The following is a 19475-nucleotide window of genomic DNA, read 5'->3' as shown; positions in this document are numbered from 1 at the left end:
CTCCAACTAGGAGAAAGAGAAGGATCCGAATGGGAGTAAGGCACGACATGGAACAAGCAAGCTCATGAGAATTTTAACGTTCAAGGGACTAGGGGGGAGGGTGACTGATCATCTGAAAAAACTGAGGTATATGGTTTTTCTCATTGAATTCCATAAACATGCATGTATTTACATCTAATATTATCGATACAAGGAATCAAATAATTAAAATTTGACCTAGAAAAATATTAGTTAAGTAAGCCGGTTCGCAAGTGTGTGCAGTGCACATATAATATGTTTAATTTCTTGAAAACAGTCTTTATTTCGCAGATTAAGCTGAGAAATTTGAAAACCCCTGTTCGAGATTTTGCTTGAAATCGTGGTTTGGGATTAAATAGCAGGGTCAGATCCGGTACTTCGAGAAGTACTTTGATGATATCTACGAGTACAGGTATGCTCCTTTCTGCTTCGTTTTCTTTCGATTCTTCTTCATTTTTTATGAACTTTTTGTTTGTTTTCAATGTTGGTACATGCATGTGGCTAAACTGCTCCCAAAAAATGGGCTTCTCTGCTAGGTAATTTATTCTCTAAGCTAATTTATTAGAGTTTTCACTTTCTTTGATTGTAATATGTCCTTTTGAGAAATGCTTTGAGATTTGTTTGTGTTATTTTGGGTTTTGTGTAATCTTGGAATCTTTCCTTTTTCTTCAGTGAGATTTGGGCATTTCGGTTTCGTTTACAGTTCTTTTGAGTGTCCTTGAATTTTCAATGCTGGGTTTCTGTGGATTTTGTTATTTGAAGAGGGAAACTATGGATTGGTTTGTTACTTGGTACATATGTTTATATGCATCAAATTTTATACATTCCCTCCTACTCAAATGTTCAAATGTGTTCAGTTATGTATGTTTGTGCATTCACTTTCGTATACGTGTGTTAACTGCCATATATACAATACAGCCATTTAGATTTGGTTAAATGAATAATGTATGTATACGAATCAGTCATTTCACACTTATAGATTGATAGTTAGATTGAATTGAAATTTCGTGAATCGGTCATACACTTTATGTGATTTCTATGCGGGAATGCTGGTGAATGCCTTATTTAATTTCCAAGAAATTGAAGCTGAGAATACGGTATTTTCCTTTTGCTATGGAGAATAGTGGATTCTGTGCCGCAGTAAATATGAGGCCCAATAAAAGTGTTTTTTTCCCTCTCTTATATTCATCTGTTTTCAATATCGGATTGGATTTGCATCAAGGGTTTTGTTGATCTGATATTATTGATAAAATACTAGAAAACCCACCTGAACTGAAGCACTTTTAGGGGTTTGTTCTGCTTTTGGTTCACTTAATATTCATACCTGTTTTTTACTTTTTAAGTGTATGTTTTTAAGTTTTTTTCTTGTTCTGTGTAAGAATGTGTCCAACATGGTTTCTTTTTTGCACATCCTTTCAATAATTTAGATTGACTTCACCCCTAATCCATTGACAATTACTTTGTATATGTTAGGGATGGGTCTTCTTCTTCAGCTTAGTGGGCACCGTACCTTTAGCAGAGCGTCTAGGTAATGCGACTGAGTAAGTGCTAGCTTTTTGTTTTTACCATTAAGTTCTCTTAACTTTGCTAAGGCTAATTCTTAAGTTTTTCATTGTTCTCTTAACTTGATGTTTTTTATTTTTGTAAATATCATTTAGTAATTTACTATAATCTGATTGCTTTATCATTTGATGCTCAATAATTTCTCCAAGGCATCGGATGTTCAACTTAACATCACAAGTAAATTGCATTGGTTCTTTCCATTGAATTTGTGCTTTGGCGTTGCTCAACTGAAGTCCTTCCCGAGAGACCTGGAGCACCAGATTGTCCTGTAAGTAGCACTTCAATTGTTTATTCTTTTTGCAGAAATAATGCATTTAAGCACTTGAACTGTTAATTGATCATTTTCCATTTGCATGTTGCAGTACTTTATGAAGACTCAAAGATGCAAATTTGTACGATGTGCAAGTTCAATCATCCGAAGGACAAAGTGAGTATACCATAGTGAGTATACCATAGTACTACAACTTCTCACAAAGTGGTTCCAATGATATAGTTTCATATATAACTCTTACTCTCTTTTACTAATTTTTGTTACACAATCAATCACTCACAGGTCATACTATTCATAGAGTGGTTCAAAGAATTCCAAGAGCTTTATTCTTGCTCTACTTCGAATCGAAACCGAATACTGCCTATCCAAATTTTCTCACCCCTTCATTCCTTCCTCCTCCACCTCTTCATCCTTGCTCCACCGCGAATCGAAACCAAAAGTTGCTCATCCAAATCAATTTCGGTTCACTCAAACCCTTAGAACCATAAAACCCAAATTTCTCCGGATCGTTCCAAAATTCAACGGCAAGCACAAAACCCAGATCCCTAAACTCACTTGATAACGTGTCAAAGGCTGGGCATCCAGTTCTCTCACGTGGCTCCCGTTGGATCCAGTATGCTTTTGCTGCTGCCAATCTACAGGTAAAGCTTAAATTTACATACAATTTTTTTTATTTTTCTTGATTGGAATTGGGCTTTTTGTTCCTCCTTAATCCCAAAGTTCTGTAATATATGCAACTTCGATCGAAAGACATGTTTTTTATTGCTGAAAATTGTTAACCCCAGTTTAGGTATTCATTTGCTCATTAAAATGGCGTTTTGGATTCCGTAACCGAACCTCCTTGCTCCTCTTTTAACTCTAGAATCTTCAGAATATGTGGGTTCTGCTTTGAATTTGATCTGTTCGTGAGCTGATACAGTTTTTGGGTACTAAGTCAAAATTTTGTTGGATAGGTACCCATAAACAAGTATGAGGAAGTGTGTGAATCATCACTCAGCAAGGGTGATTGGCGATAGAAATTGGGTTATTCCATCACGGAAAAGAAGTAATGGTGATGCCAAATTTTCAGTTTGTAGATCTGTTTCACACAGTCCAGATGGCATCAGAAAGAAGCACCTTTCGTGCCCACGAGAAGGGAATCGAAGCCACTATAATTTGCAGCAATCTGAAATTTATTGCGAAATTCGGAGACTTAGCCAATGCAGAGAAAAGGTTTAAACTTGTTCTTCCAAAAGAGTTCGGATCGAGGCTGAACCTCAACGAGGAAGAAACGCCAAAGAAAATCGGTGCTTCTAATCTTCTATCCCTAGATGACGATTCGGATCAGGACGAAGAGATGGAGGAGTTAATGGGTCACAATCCTCTTTGTGTAACATCTGCCGCACAGAGGATGGAACCGGTCAGCGGCAATATTTCCTCAAGAAACTTTTTTCCAACTCTGGATTTCGATTACCTTGCTGAGGAAGATGATTGGTCTCAGGGTTCTGAATCAGAAGTTGAGCTCGGGGATTCGCCCCAAGATGAGAAGGCTAATTTCGATCCAATTGACAGTGGTGAAGGTATACTGCAGAATCTATTCTCCGATGGAGACAAGGAAATGATTTCGGCAACTGAAGAGGAGGGTACCCTACGGGATTACAGACAAGATCTTGAGGTAGTCGAACAAAATCAAACCAAGGAAAATGACGACAACAACAACGTGCTTAAATATAGCAGAAGGAAAAGGTCCGGCCGAGTCTCTGACAAATGGGAGGCTACTGGACGATCTAGCGAATTTTTGTCAAACATGAAGATTTCGCTGATGCCACTAAAAAAATCCTTATTCCTTGGTAAAAGCTCAGGGGTGCGGGTGGGAAGAGGAGAGAAAAGGAAGAGCAAAAGGGGTTTGATAAATTTAAATGAAGATAATTAGCTGGAATATTAGAGGTTTGGGTAGCAGAAGGAAAAGGGTGCTTTTGAAGGACTACTTCCGCCGAGCACGGGCTGATATCATCATTTTACAAGAAACAAAAACGGCCACAATTGATAGAAAGCTAGTGGCAAGTGTGTGGGGAAGCAGATTTAAAGAATGGGTTTTCGCCCCTGCTCAAGGAAGTTCTGGGGGCATTGTTGTAATGTGGAACACTAAACATATCTCAGTTGTCGAGTCTCTAGTAGGAGTGTTCTCAGTTTCCATCAAAATTAGAGAGTTGAATGGTTTGGAATGGTGGCTCTCAGGGGTCTATGGCCCTTGCAAATATAGGGAGAGACAAGATTTCTGGGAAGAACTAGCTGGCCTTTATGGTCTTTGCAGTCCAAGATGGTGTGTGGGGGGAGATTTTAATGTGGTGAGGTTCGAAAACGAGAAGTCTAATGGGGGAAGGTCCACTGCAAGTATGAGGATTTTTAACCAGTTTATCCAGGACTCCGAACTCATTGACCCAGATCTGCTCAACGCTCAGTTCACTTGGTCTAATTTTCGAGAAGAAACAGTTTGCTGAAGATTAGACAGATTCTTATTCTCTGGTGGTTGGGAGGAGTCGTTTCCACATGCAAGGCAAAAGGCTCTGGCAAGGGTAACCTCTGATCATTGCCCAATCGAATTAGATACCAACAAGGTGACGTGGGGGCCAGGCCCTTTTAGGTTCGAGAATTCTTGGCTACATCATCCGGATTTTAGAAACAATCTCAAAGAGTGGTGGTTTTCTGCGATAGTCGAAGGTTGGGAGGGATACAAATTTTCCAGTAAGTTAAAAATTATTAAAAAGAAGTTGCAATCTTGGAGCAAGGAGGTCTTCGGAGACATTGAGAGAAATCTTAAGGAAGCCCATGCCAAATTAGAGGAAATTGACTTTAAAGAAGGAAGGGAAGGTCTAGACTCGGATTCAAAAAGAAAGAGGGAAGAGACCCGATTCCTAGTGGAAGATCTGGCTTGGAAGGAAGAAGTAAAGTGGAGGCAGAGAAGCAAAGTGGATTGGGCCAAAGACGGGGATGGCAACACTAGATTTTTCCATAAGGTAGCAAGTGGGAGAAGGAAGAGAAATTTTATAGAGAGATTGGAAGTGGAAGATGGTAGAATGGTAGAAGGGGTAGAGGAGATTGAAAATGAAATCATTCATTTTTTCAAGTCTCTGTACAGTAGCAACGAAGAGGAGTGCTGGGGGCTGGATGGTATTAATTGGGGTCCAATTAATGCCACCGAGGCAGCTTGGCTTGAACGGCCGTTCGAGGAAGCCGAAGTTAAAAAAGCCGTTTTCGATGGTGGGAATGATAAGTCCCCTGGCCCAGATGGCTTCTCTTTGCAAATGTTCCAAAGTTGTTGGGATATTTTGAAGGCGGATATCATGAAGGTGTTGGAAGAATTCTTCGAAAATGGGATTATAAACACAGTAACAAATGAAACTTATATATGCCTAATCCCGAAAAAGGCAGATTCTGTGCACTTGAGGGACTATAGGCCTATAAGCTTAGTTACCAGTCTTTACAAGGTAGTGGCGAAAGTCCTTGCTACAAGACTAAAGAATGTCATGGGCAGTACAATTTCCCCATCTCAAGGAGCTTTTGTTAAAGACAGACAAATTCTGGACGCTGTCCTCGTAGCAAACGAGGTGGTCGAAGAGGTGAGGCAGAAGAAGGAGGAGGGTTTGGTTCTTAAGATTGATTTCGAAAAAGCTTATGACCACGTCGATTGGAGATTCTTGGAAGAAGTATTACTGAGAAAGGGATTCGGGTTTAGATGGAGAAAATGGGTGCTTGGTTGCATATGCACGGCTACTTTCTCAGTTCTGATCAATGGGAGACCTAGGGGAAAATTCAAAGCTTCAAGAGGACTGAGACAAGGTGACCCTCTGTCTCCGTTCTTGTTCACCCTAGTTGTAGACGTGCTGAGCAGATTAATTGAGAAGGCTCAAGATAATCATTTGATCAAAGGGCTGCGTGTTGGGCAAGATAACGTGGAGATCTCTCATCTTCAATCTGCGGATGACACAATTTTTTTCTTGGAAGGGCATGAGGAGGCTTGGAACAATTTATTACATTTGCTGCAAATTTTTGGCAAGGTTTCAGGTTTGAAGATTAACAAAGCAAAGTGTTCCTTGGTGGGAATTAATTCTAATGGCGAGAAAATTACAAGGCTAGCAAGTTCTTGGGGCTGTGAGGTGGGCAGTTGGCCAATGAAATACCTGGGTCTTCCCCTCGGAGGCAAGCCAAAATCTATTAAGTTCTGGGACCCGGTGGTAGAGAAGGTGGAATTGAGACTTCAGGGTTGGAATAAAGCTTTTTTATCTAGAGGCGGAAGATTAACATTGATCCAAGCTGTCCTAGGATCCTTGCCCATATACTACATGTCCCTGTTCAAAGCCCCACGAGGGGTCATTGGGAGATTGGAAAAGCTAATGAAAGGGTTCCTTTGGGAAGGGGTTGAGGAAGGAAAGAAGTTTCACTTGGTCAAGTGGGAGAAAGTGTGTAAAAGCAAGGAGGAAGGTGGCCTTGGTCTGGGAAATTTGAGAAATCGGAATGCCGCCTTATTAGCCAAGTGGCTGTGGAGATTCCCGCGCGAATCAAACTCTCTTTGGCATAGGGTGATAAAGAGCAAGTACGGTCTGGTGGCAAATGGTTGGGATGCTAATTGTCCGAGTCGAGGCTCGAGCAGGCGTCCCTGGACAGACATCTCAGCTGGTTACCCTTCATTTCTTCACTCATGCATCTTCGAGGTTGGTAACGGAGAGAGGCTGAGATTCTGGGAGGACGGTTGGTTGGAGGGCGGACCGTTGAAGGAGCAATTCCCTAGATTATTTTCTTTAGCAAGGACAAAAAACCAAAGTATTTCCAATTTGGTGGTTTCTTCTTTACAGCCGGTCAGTTGGAATTTCGATTTTAGGAGAAACCTAAGAGAGTCGGAGATTGAAGATGTGGCTGGTTTAGTGCAGAAGGTGGAGTCCGTACGGCTGTGTCATTCTAGAGAAGACAGGAGAAGATGGAATTTAGAAGGTTCTGGCCAGTTCACTTGCAAATCCTATAACTCTTTCCTTTGCAACAATGAAGTTGTGCAACAATTTCCCCCTTTCGTTCAGATTTGGAAAGCAAAAGTGCCTCCAAAAGTCAAAATCCTTGTGTGGCTATTGGCGCTCGGGAAGGTTAATACTTGTGAACAAGTCCAAAGACGAATGCCTTTTGCATGTTTCTCCCCCCAATGGTGCGCTTTGTGCAAATCCGGGGAGGAAAGCGTCAACCATGTTTTCCTCCACTGTCCGTATAGCATTCAAATTTGGTGGAATTTGCTCAAGGAAGCTGGAGCAAGTTGGGTCACTCCAAAGGGCTGTTTTGAGCTCCTAAGCACTAAGTTCGAAGGCCTAGGGAAAGGGAGGAAAGCCAAAACTTTGTGGGGATCTCTGTTGTTGGCCCTCTTCTGGAACATTTGGTTGGAGCGTAATAAAAGAGTCTTTGAGGATTACAAGGGAGTGGGGGTTGAGGAGCTTTGGGATAGAGTAAAACACTGGGCAGCCCTTTGGGCTTCGGTTTCAGTGGAGTTTAGAGATTACAATTTCTCTTCTATTTTTAGGGATTTGTTAGCTGCCGTTATTTGATTTGGTCTAGCTTTTCCTCTGTTCATTTAGTTTTAGTTAGGGGCCCTTGCTAGTTTTCTTCTAGCTCCAGGTGGATTTCTTTTCCACGTGGTTTACTGTTTCTCTTTTGTAATTCTTTCGTTTTATAAAATTCTTTCGTTTCTTTTCAAAAAAAAAAATTCATTACTGGCTTTATCATATTCATTACCCTCTTTTTCTTAAAAGGGTTTTGGCTTTGGAAGGAGATGGAGATCGGTGACAATGATCGGAGTTCGTCGCTGTGTGGATGATCCCAGTGTAGCGCTGGTTTTCAACTCTAGTGTTTTGTAGGGTTTTGGGGGCGTGAATTTTGGGGGATTTCGTTTGGATTTCTAGGTAAGCAATTGTCACCTCTATTCAACTTAAATTTAGTTCCCTTTTTTTGTTTCTCAAATTTGTTTGATGGAAAGATTGTTTTATCCTTTACTGAACAGGTGTTAGGATTAATAGTTTTGAATTTATTTTTTATTTTATTTTGAAGCCCTGAATTTTGCAAGGACTGTCTACCCTGTATGTACACCAAATGCTCCTGACATTTCAAATAAGGTAACTTCCCAAACACTGATGTTTCGCTTTTTTACTGGTATATGTAGTCCATTGAGTTCTGTAACTTTACTAATATTCGTTTACTATGCAAGTTAAATTGTTATTTTTCGGTTTTTCAATAATTTTGTTTTTCTACTCTACATCCTGGATTAAGAGGTTGCCATGTCAAGGAGTTCGAGTTTTGCTTAATAGATAACAATTGTTTTTAATCTTAGTCTGTAATCTGTATGGTCTTGATCATGTCTTTTATTTTGGTGGCAGTTAGGTGTCACTAGATGGTCCACTAAAGCAGCTAAGGGTATTGAAATCAGTTATGGTTGATTGGTGGTGTGGAATTGTAGAGGGATATGGTAGACATGAGTATAATTGGAATGGATACAAGAGGCTCTTTCAAATGGTACAGGCCTGTTTTATATAAATACGTTTTTTGACTTGCAGAAGCTTTTTTCTCTCAGTGGGCATATAAACACCACCTGTGGTTAATTGTTTTGCAATCTTTGTGGTCATTTTTATTCTTTCCATGGTTCCTGTAATGCTTGGCAAAGTTATGAAATTTAGTCTCTGAATTCACAGTATAGAGATTATATAATCATTTGGGCATGGTTTCTCTCTAGGATAAAGCTTGTCTGGCTATATATATGGAATTGGGTTTGTGTAATTAATGTCAAATAATTGAGTCCAACATAGTTATAAGCTTTCATCTTTCTTCCTTCGTTTTTCAAAAGAGGTTAATTTTATACTCATTTTTTAAGAATTATGCATAGTAGTTGTTAAATAATTGTGGCATTTAATAGTCCTTGCTTCTGTAATTGTGAGATGATTATTGTGTATTTGCTTTATTTAATTATAATGTAGGGGTGATGGAAAATTTAATTTATGCAGGTGTTTTCATTTTTTCTTCCTAGCCATCAATTTGGTTTTGCACATGATGCCAAAAAGAACTAGGAATAGCAAAAGAAATCAGATTGTACAAGATCATACTTCTAAAAGTCCCTGCAGCGGAGCGCGGGCATTTTTGCTAGTTCATACTCTTATCCAGGCAAGAACTTGTTTAATATGAAATTTTATTAAATTCTTGAAAACAATTTTTTAGGAGGAAACAGAAAATAGATAGAAACGAAAGCGTAACAACCAATACACATTTGAATCTAGTGATTTGGGCATCACCAACATCAATTAAACTGGGTTATTTTGGCTAAAAAGGCGACAATTTTGGCTAAAGTCCGAAAACCTACGACCCACTGCCTCAGAGCCTCTCGGAAGATGGATCCTGTCACTGTCAATGTTACAGAAATAGTATTCAGCCGCGCACGTGACAGTTGAAATTACTTTCTTATCGCAGCTATGGATGCATTGAACCCCCGTCTCTACACCCCCCGGAACACGGGATCTTGTGGTTTCAAGGAAACTTTGGCTCCACTCCCAAGTAGATCTTTCACGTTGGATCGTTGTATCTTCACCACTTGATGGGACATCCTCCTTATCCTTATTTTGCTGCTCGTACACAAACTGGACTCCAATCTCCTTTGTGAGCAAACCATAGTCCTCTTTGATTGCAAGACACACTCTTTCCCCGCATTCCAACTCATTGTTCCCCCATGATCCAACGGCTAAGCCATAACATATCTTCGTTCATCACTTTCCATTCAACCTCATCCCACAAGTGGCAGTTCCACTTAAGGCCCTTTGTCTCATTCCTAAGTTCTAGCGAATGGTCATCATGGTCACGTGCAACCTCAAGGCAATCCGACTGCTGTGCATATAATATACATGCGTTTAAACCTACGATCTTGAGAGGGGAGTGTATTCAATTAGGATTTTGAGAGTCTCCAGGAATTTAAATCTATGGAATCTGAGAGAGTTTGAGAGGAAAAAAAAATGAATTCCCAGAGATTTTGAGTGAATTAATTATAACTTCCAGAGAATTCACATGAATTATGAGAGAATTCTTTACATGGGGTTAGAGAATTTTAGAGAATTTGATCAACATTTTCCTTCCCTTTACAAGCCAAAATCAGTTTCATCCTACTAATACCAAATCCCAATACCAAGTTCACATGCAATGTTTTCAAGTAGCTATCAAAGTGAATTAAACATTGGCATCCAAAATCTTGAAAGTTAAGGCTTACAAAATACTAACTATCAAAGTTTTTCAAACACAAATTGCATACTCCAATCCGTAAAAACAATTAATTATATTTGTCATCTTTGAATGCTCTCACTCATAGCATCTGTCCACATATTTGTAGCTATGCTAGCTCTCCATGCATTAGCAATCTGTCGCCGTTGCTCTTGAGTTTGATTACCTAGTTCATCATCATTTTCAAATTCATCATCTTCTTGTTTGATTGGAAATTCATCAGAACGACACTCTTTGCGAAGAAAGTTGTGCAATCCTGCACAAGCTAACACTAACTCTGCTTGTGTTTTCATTGGAAATGGAGGTGCAGACTTAAAAACTATGAATCGAGATTTAAATACACCAAATATCCTCTCCACTATGTTTCTCAAGGAAGCATGTCGAAGATTGAACAACTCATTTGCATTTACGGGGTCACGATCGTTACCAGCAAAATCTTGGAGATGATATCGAACACCTCAAAACAGAGCTAAAATTTGACGACGATTTGCAAATCCACAATCCACTAGAAAAAATTTACCTAAAAATAAAACACATAAAGTTATTATTTATGGTACGTCCTAGTGTAAATAAATGAATGAATACGAACCTTCTGGAACTTTAAGTCTGTTCTTCCTTGATACAACATCATGTAACAGTTTGGAGTCATGAGCTGAACCCTCCCATCAACTAAGAATATATATGAATTCCAAATCAAAGTTACAAGCAGCTAATACAGTTTGGAGTCATAAATTCGTTCCAGTCATACATTTACATATCAAGGTGAGTTCTAAATATTAGGACGATAGTTCAGAAGAATATTGGACATAAATGCCTCACCTCTGAAATCACTTCCTTGCAACTCCAAATGAACTCCCTATAATAAGATAATAAACGTAATTAGTTTGTGTATATGATCACATGGATTCTTTATTCACAGCTAATTCGTATAAGTGAGCAAAAAACATTTTAAAAGAATAGAGAAAGCAGAAACTCAACAACTTTTGGAGTGACAAATTATTTGTATAGACAACGTTTTCAGAGGTGAGGGACCCAAATTCCATCTTCATATTCAAGTTCTGCACCCATTTTGGAGGGGGAAATCCATTGGTTTTGATTTGATTTATGATACCGTAAAGAATGCCAAGAAGTACGAGCCCTATTACAGGCTGATCAGGAATAGACTAGATACAAAGGTTGAAAAATCAAGGAAACAACTTCACCCTACCATGTTTCGACTAAAAAAAAAAACTTTGAGGCATGAAATAAATTTTTTATTAAGATGAAAAGAAAAAGAATGAGGTTGCAAGAATGTTGCAGTTGAAAAGAAAAGGATCAGTGCTCCACTGATTACGGGATGGAAAAGGAAAACAACCTATACAAACTTGAGAATTCCAAACCCTAACCCAATCTATACTGTATTCCAAAGTAATCAAAGCAGAAACTCAACAACTTTTGGATCCAAACGGTAAAATCAATACTTGTATCTTCACAATATATATATAAAAATTTCACAAAGTTTGATGGTCAGAAAAACCCTAACCCTAACAAGAAAAACCTTAACTCCAAAGTAACCAGAAAAACCCTAACCCTAGAACAACACTATCAAAACAAGAAAATCATGAAGCTTGAAGGGGAGAAAAAAAGATAGCATGTACAAGGTGAGAAATTTTTTACCTTGGAGCCCATGTTTCTGGGGAGGAGAAGACGCTCTCTGGAGGAGAGAGCAGCACGCTCAACATGTCTCAAAGTTTCTAGGGTTGAGGTGAGATTTGCCAAGCTCTTTGGTATACATATCACCTTGAAATCCTCCAAAATCCACCAAATCACAAATCCGTTCAAATCCAATTCCTTTCTCAATATACCTAAACTTTTAGAGACTTTCAAAAAGTTATGATTGAATACACCTGAATTTATAGGGAATTGTAAGAAGTCTTTAAGAATCTCAATTGAATACACCAAGACTTTTATAAAGTCTTTTAAATTCCCAATTGAATACACCTGGAATCATTAATTCCTAGAGACTCTCTCAAAATCCTAATTGAATACACCCCCCTTAGATGTGAAGGAACAATAATAGAGAACACAGTGTTACCCATGCTCCTGTAATTGAACCGATCTGGAATCTTGCTCCCATGAACAAATATGCTCAATATGCAGCAGTGAAAAGTTCCCTGCAGTTTCATGGTGGTGTTGTCATTACAATCTAATCGTTTACGCCATAGAGATCTTATTCACCATATTATAAGCATTTGTACATGAGAGAGAGAGAGAGAGAGAGAGAGAGAGAGAGAGAACCTTGACGCCCAAACTCTCACAATAGTTCCCTTGGACCTCAATGCCACCTTTGGGTTCCAAATCGAATAGATCTGAGAGATATAAGTCCAATGCTAGTGTATCCAACAAGCTTCTAAAATCAACAAGTTTCCCACAATACCATAGCCTTGGGTCCATTACTATGCAAGAAAACCGGTAATCTAAGCCCGGTGACATGCCCAACTTCGGTTAATTTGTTATTCTTTTCAATGATGTGCAACCACGATCACACAATTGTTTCAACTACGCGGGAGCTCTGGAAGCATTGTGAGGTTTTTGCAACCAGATACTTTAAGAGTCTGGAGCTTAACAAGATTGTTCATGCTTTCTGGTAGGCTTGTAATCAGATTACCATCAAGATCCAAGTACTCTAATGAGGACAGCATAGTTAGGGCACTTGGAATCTCTGATATATTGCAGCAAGCCAGTGTTAAACTTGTCAAAGAACGTGGGAGCTCTGGAAGTATTGTGAGGTTTCTGCAACCAGATACTTTAAGAGTCTGGAGCTTAACAAGATTGTTCATGCTTTCTGGTAGGCTTGTAATCGGATTGTAACTCAGATCCAACTTCTCCAACGAGGACAGCATAGTTAGGGCACTTGGAATCTCTGATATATTGCAGCAAGCCAGTGTTAAACTTGTCAAAGAATGTGGGAGCTCTGGAAGTATTGTGAGGTTTCTGCAACCAGATACTTTAAGAGTTTGGAGCTTAACAAGATTGTTCATGCTTTCTGGTAGGCTTGTAATCGGATTGCAACTCAGATCCAACTTCTCCAACGAGGACAGCATAGTTAGGGCACTTGGAATCTCTGATATATTGCAGCAAGCTAGTGTTAAACTTGTCAAAGAACATGGGAGCTCTGGAAGTATTGTGAGGTTTCTGCAACCAGATACTTTAAGAGTCTGGAGCTTAACAAGATTGTTCATGCTTTCTGGTAGGCTTGTAATCGGATTACCATCAAGATCCAAGTACTCCAACGAGGACAGCATAGTTAGGGCACTTGGAATCTCTGATATATTGCAGCAAGCCAGTGTTAAACATGTCAAAGAACGTGGGAGCTCTGGAAGTATTGTGAGGTTTCTGCAACCAGATACTTTAAGAGTCTGGAGCTTAACAAGATTGTTCATGCTTTCTGGTAGGCTTGTAATCGGATTACCATCAAGATCCAAGTACTCCAACGAGGACAGCATAGTTAGGGCACTTGGAATCTCTGATATATTGCAGCAAGCCAGTGTTAAACATGTCAAAGAACTTGGGAGCTCTGGAAGTATTGTGAGGTTTCTGCAACCAGATACTTTAAGAGTCTGGAGCTTAACAAGATTGTTCATGCTTTCTGGTAGGCTTGTAATCGGATTACAATCAAGATCCAAGTACTCTAATGAGGGCTGCATAGTTAGGGCACTTGGAATCTCTGATATATTGCAGCAAGCCAGTGTTAAACATGTCAAAGAACGTGGGAGCTCTGGAAGTATTGTGAGGTTTCTGCAACCAGATACTTTAAGAGTCTGGAGCTTAACAAGATTGTTCATGCTTTCTGGTAGGCTTGTAATCCGATTACCATCAAGATCCAAGTACTCTAATGAGGACTGCATAGTTAGGGCACTTGGAATCTCTGATATATTGCAGCAAGCCAGTGTTAAACCTGTCAAAGAACGTGGGAGCTCTGGAAGTATTGTGAGGTTTCTGCAACCAGATACTTTAAGAGTCTGGAGCTTAACAAGATTGTTCATGCTTTCTGGTAGGCTTGTAATCGGATTACCATCAAGATCCAAGTACTCTAATGAGGACTGCATAGTTAGGGCACTTGGAATCTCTGATATATTGCAGCAAGCCAGTGTTAAACCTGTCAAAGAACGTGGGAGCTCTGGAAGTATTGTGAGGTTTCTGCAACCAGATACTTTAAGAGTTTGGAGCTTAACAACATTGTTCATGCTTTCTGGTAGGCTTGTAATCGGATTACCATCAAGATCCAAGTACTCTAATGAGGACAGCATAGTTAGGGCACTAGGAATCTCTGATATATTGCAGCAAGCCAGTGTTAAACATGTCAAAGAACGTGGGAGCTCTGGAAGTATTGTGAGGTTTCTGCAACCAGATACTTTAAGAGTCTGGAGCTTAACAACATTGTTCATGCTTTCTGGTAGGCTTGTAATCGGATTACCATCAAGATCCAAGTACTCTAATAAGGACAGCATAGTTAGGGCACTTGGAATCTCTGATATATTGCAGCAAGCCAGTGTTAAACTTGTCAAAGAACGTGGGAGCTCTGGAAGCATTGTGAGGTTTCTGCAACCAGATACTTTAAGACTCTGGAGCTTAACAAGATTGTTCATGCTTTCTGGTAGGCTTGTAATCGGATTATCATCCAGCTTCAAGTACTCTAACGAGGACAGCATAGTTAGGGCACTTGGAATCTCTGATATATTGCAGCAATCCAGACTTAAACTTATCAAAGAACGTGGTAAACTTGCCAATGAGAAACTGCTTAATTCAGTATGTTTTCTTGGCGACACCCACGACCAGACTGAATACCATGATTTAGCTGATACCAGATTGAGTTTCTTCATTTCAAGCTTTGAGCAACCAGAAAGAATAAGATCCTGAATAGATCTCAATACTGGAAGCTTCATGAGATTTTTGCAGCCTTCTAGATTCAAAACAGCAAGTTTTTCTAGGTTTCCGATGGACTCATGAACCTCAACCAAATTTATGCAATGTTTAAGAATCAACCTCTCAAGGTTATAGAGTCCTGAGAAATCGGGGACTGTCCTAAGGCCATGCGAATGACTGAAATTAAGAATCTTCAGCCTCGGAATAACCTGTTTCAATAATAATACAAATTAATTAGCTTCTAAGAAGATATAATGGCCCCTATTAATTTTTGTGTGTGTGTGAGAGAGAGAGAGAGAGAGAGATAATTACATACCCTGGTCTCATTCCAAACATGTTGTAGGCTACTATTTCGCATGTCTAGAACAACCAGGTTTTCCAAACAAAAATTTTCGGGTATTGATTTTAAGTGGAATCCTCGCCAAGATAAACATACTAATTTTTTTGAAAATTCTTCGTAGCTTCCCCTGACGTTGACGTTGTTGAGCATGAGAATTTCAAGATTGTGCATCCTTCTAAAAGCCTCAGATTTGAAATCTATCTCATTTGATGCAGAAGCTGAGTTTGTGGAGGAAAAACTAACTGGCTTCCAAGAGAAGAAACCAAGCCGACGTCGTCTTGAACAGTTTCCATCATAATCTTCAGCATGGCATCGTTTGTTATCACTTCCAACAAATGTTCTTTTGCTAGCAAGGTTGAGCATGAGGCCCTTAATATTTTCTGTGCCCTGCAAAAAAATCAGAGCATTGGGTAAGTATATAACCAGTACTGCACATGCAAATCATAACTAAAAATACATACGCATGAAAAACACATTTCTTACACTTAATTTTCTCAAAATATTAGAGGCATCGTTCTGCAACACTCTACTACGTTTTCCAGGGTCATGAGGTGATTCTTTGCGAATAATTGCCATTGCCATGTTTCTCAACAATTGATGCATGACCAACTTCGTCCCTTGAATTGTCACTAGACATCTATCAACTAGATTTTCAATCCCAACCCTTGTGCAAAACTCTAAGTTGTCCAGTATTGTAATTATATAATCCATCGTCTTTCCTGTGAAGAAGCTAGCTATATGAAGGAATAAATTTTGGTCATGATCTTCGTGTAAAGAATCAAAACTTATCCTCAGAACTTTTTGAATTTTGTCATTAGGGATCACGTCTAACTTCTGCAATGCACTTTGCCATACTTCTACACTTTTTCCAGATAAAGAAGATCCCAGAACTTGAATAGCTAATGGAAGCCCTCCACAATGCTGCACCACATGTCTTGAAAGCTCCATGTAACCTTCTACCGGATGGGATTGTCCGAAGGCATGCCAACTGAAAAGCTCAAGTGATTCATCTTCATCCAGTTCTCGAACCATAAACTTTTCACAAACTTCATGAGCATTTAACAAATGTTCATGTCGAGTTGTTATGATAATTTTACTTCCTGGATGAAGCCATTCTCGCATTCCAAGAATTGCATTGAGTTGATCCCGGCTGTTCACATCATCGAGAACAATAAGAACTCTTTTATAGCCTACGGCTCGTTTGATCCTGCTTATTCCTTCAGCCACATTGTATACTTTCTTTGCGTTCCCCTTTTGGATATCTAAAAGAAGTTTTCTTTGCAAGCGAGCAAAACCATTAGGTTGTTCTGAAGATTCTCGTATATCTGCAAGAAAGCTGCTACCTTGAAATCTATCAAAGTTTTGGTTATAAGCAGCTTTCACAATGGTGCTCTTGCCAATTCCACCCATACCACAGATGACAGCTACACCAACATCATTTGATCCATCTTGTAACCACATATTTAGGTCTTGCACACGATTATCTATTCCAACTGCAAAGGGAGCAACGTCTAAAGCTGCGGGATCCAGTTTATTACTAATCTCTTCAACAACATCTTGGATGAACTGCCCCTCATACCTGTAATTCATTTGAAACAAAATATACGAAGTAGAAATAAGTTATTTTCTTTTACATAATATGTCATGTACGGAAATGATTGCTCCTCGTACAAATTGCAGTATAGATAGGAACACTGAACACATAAACCAAAATCGAACAATTTCAAGCTTCACCACCATCTACAATTTTACTTAATTTAAAAGACACTTTCAATTAGCGTGAGAAGATAATGAGAATAGAAATTACCGATCTCCTAAAACCATGCCTCCCAAAGATGCAACATCTCCAAGAGCTCTTCTCCACTGCTCCACCTTGTCCATCTCGGTACTGAATCGCTCCTCATGTCTGGCAAATGCTTTAGCAAAAGTACCACTCTGCTTCCTGACATCGGATGGATCCACATCATAGAAAACTGGCAGAACCACATGTCTATGATCAGTATTTCTACGTTCCACGATCTTCAGAAGTTCGTTCAAACACCACCTTGAGGAAGCGTAGTCCTTGGAGAAGACAATTATCGATACTTGTGACTCCTGTATCGCCTTGTCTAACTCCGACTCAATATTCTCCCCTCTCTTGATTTCATCATCGTCTCTAAACGTGTGGATTCCTGCTAGCTCCAAGGCTCTATAGAGGTGATCAGTAAAGCCCCTGCGCGTGTCCTGGCCTCTGAAACTCAAGAAGGCATGATAGGAACACCGGTAAGAGGAGGAAGAGGAATCTCGGAAAGCATCCATCTAGAGAAACCCTCTGCTTCTTGGTTCTCGCAATGAATGAAAGCAGGGCAAGCATATGCAAGGCCAAGGACAATTATATGCAGTTTCTGAGAGGGACAAGACATAATATGATATATGAAGAGGAAGGTTCCCATTAGCCACCAGGCACTCCACACTTATTGACGACGAAGTTTCCTCGTAAGTGAATGGGATGTTGAGGATAATATAGAATTTGAGAGGACTTTGACTATCAATTTTTGTGGAGAATCCCCCACTAGCAGTTCTTTGATGAAACTAGGACAAAAAAAAGTTACACGAGGTGTACATAAACCTTTATATATATATATATATATATATATAGGATGAAACATTCAAAATACCATAAATTTTATATAGGATGAAACATTCAAAATACCATAAATTATCCATGAAAACTTCAAAATTTACAATTAAATTGTCTATATCTATAAAGTGGGAGACTTTATATTGTGAAGCATTCTAAATGTAAATACCATAAATTGCCCTTGAAAACTTCAAAATTTACAATTAAAATTAAGTAAATAACATTTTACATCCTAAGTGTGAGTGTAATTGTAACCTCATACAACATCTTTAGAGCATTTTAATCTCATACACAAACTTGTATTTTTTAGCAATTTCATACCTCCATTAATCAAACCGTTAATTTGACAATATTTGGTTTTTTTGGTCAAAAGTTAATTTGACTTTCGGGTTTAGGGTATTTTTGGGGGCATGTGGCTTTACGTGAAGGAGTCAAATTATAAAGAAGGTTGGTTGGTCTAGGGGACTAGTTCCAAATTATAAAAAAAAAGTGACCAAATTGAATGATCTTGCGGTTGAAGCCAATTTCAAAGTATGGAACAAAAAGTACAAGCATGCATAATTAGGAACCCAACTAAAGCTAAATAAGTAAACTTACCAAGATCAACAATAATACAGGCAAATCAGGACTTGATCTATAACAAAAACAAAACCTGTCATTCATGATGTGAGAGTGGTGTAGTTCAACTGTACAATTAACAGTCCCAACCAGAGAGTTTCAGTCGAGTAAGCAATACCAAGTGTATGGCTCTTCGTAGCACTGGCATTTTAAATCCGACCCGTTAACCCAACCCGATCTGACCCGTTAAAATGAGTATGTGGATGAGTGTTTATCGGGTCGGGTAGTTAACGGGGTCAACCCATTAAGCACCCGTTAAATAACGGGTTATTTTGGATGAACCTGCGAAACCCATTAACCACCCGTTAACACTCGTTATTGAGGGCTTTTGTGTAATTTCAATAGTAATAATGAAACCCTCACTCTCTCGCATTGCACTATTGCAGTAGTGTGCACGTCATCTCTGAGAACTTCCCCCTCACCTTCTTCCTCAGAAATTACCACTCTCTCCGACGTCTTCTTCAACTCGACGGAATACTGCAGTACTGCACTATTAAAAGCAAAGCTCTCTCTCTCTTCCCCCTGCAACCCACTTTCATTGAATTTTTGAAGAGTTCACGTCATCAAGTACTTTATGGCAGTGCGTCTAGCCGCACATTAAAAATGCTGATTTCTTCTCTCTGTAGCTAATTTTGAAACTTTTGATTCTTGATCTCTGACATGGGGGCTGTGAAAAGTGTTCTAAATACAAGCCTCGCAGGGCTCATCATTGTCGGGTCTGCCGAAGTTGTGTTTTACTTATACAATTTTCTCATCCATGTTAAGATTAGGAGATGCATATAATTGATAGAAAGTCGAATTCTACTATATAAAACGGGATTGTAATTGATTTGGATAAAATGTTAACAAGTTGGGTTCGGATGATCAGTCAA

The 19475-nt window shown here is 39.2% G+C and overlaps 2 protein-coding genes across 2 annotated transcripts; both read right to left on the bottom strand.

Annotated features, from left to right (window-relative positions):
- Positions 1-10519: 10519 nt before the first annotated feature.
- Positions 10520-12553, bottom strand: LOC103426225 (uncharacterized). Its single transcript, XM_070816522.1, has 6 exons — positions 12398-12553; positions 12195-12273; positions 11777-12006; positions 10940-10976; positions 10710-10789; positions 10520-10640 (listed from the first exon to the last, which is right to left on the bottom strand). The coding sequence occupies exons 1-6, from the start codon at positions 12551-12553 to the stop codon at positions 10626-10628; spliced, it is 597 nt and encodes a 198-aa protein (XP_070672623.1). The 3' UTR covers positions 10520-10625.
- LOC103426260 (disease resistance protein RPV1-like) lies at positions 12519-17801 on the bottom strand. The gene is made up of 4 exons (XM_029096891.2): positions 17173-17801; positions 15849-16944; positions 15342-15752; positions 12519-15234 (listed from the first exon to the last, which is right to left on the bottom strand). The coding sequence occupies exons 1-4, from the start codon at positions 17661-17663 to the stop codon at positions 12655-12657; spliced, it is 4578 nt and encodes a 1525-aa protein (XP_028952724.2). The 5' UTR covers positions 17664-17801; the 3' UTR covers positions 12519-12654.
- Positions 17802-19475: the final 1674 nt, after the last annotated feature.

Source organism: Malus domestica, chromosome 17, assembly GCF_042453785.1.
Source record: "Malus domestica chromosome 17, GDT2T_hap1".
NCBI classification, from domain to species: Eukaryota; Viridiplantae; Streptophyta; class Magnoliopsida; order Rosales; family Rosaceae; genus Malus; species Malus domestica.
The sequence above is the reverse complement of the archived record's forward strand: the minus strand, read 5'-3'. Positions and strand labels throughout refer to the sequence as shown.

What these genes read in the sequence shown, in the direction of transcription:
- LOC103426225 (XM_070816522.1), bottom strand. Translation starts at nt 12,553, where the DNA reads ATGGACCCAAGGCTATGGTATTGTGGGAAACTTGTTGATTTTAGAAGC. An exon ending in GTTCAATTACAGGAGCATGG is followed by an intron (nt 12,007 to 12,194) that starts GTAACACTGTGT and finishes CTATAAATTCAG; the next exon opens with GTGTATTCAATCATAACTTT. An exon ending in GCAAGGAAGTGATTTCAGAG is followed by an intron (nt 10,790 to 10,939) that starts GTGAGGCATTTA and finishes ATATATTCTTAG; the next exon opens with TTGATGGGAGGGTTCAGCTC.
- LOC103426260 (XM_029096891.2), bottom strand. Translation starts at nt 17,663, where the DNA reads ATGGATGCTTTCCGAGATTCCTCTTCCTCCTCTTACCGGTGTTCCTAT. An exon ending in GGCATGGTTTTAGGAGATCG is followed by an intron (nt 16,945 to 17,172) that starts GTAATTTCTATT and finishes AATGAATTACAG; the next exon opens with GTATGAGGGGCAGTTCATCC. An exon ending in ATGTTTGGAATGAGACCAGG is followed by an intron (nt 15,235 to 15,341) that starts GTATGTAATTAT and finishes TTATTGAAACAG; the next exon opens with GTTATTCCGAGGCTGAAGAT.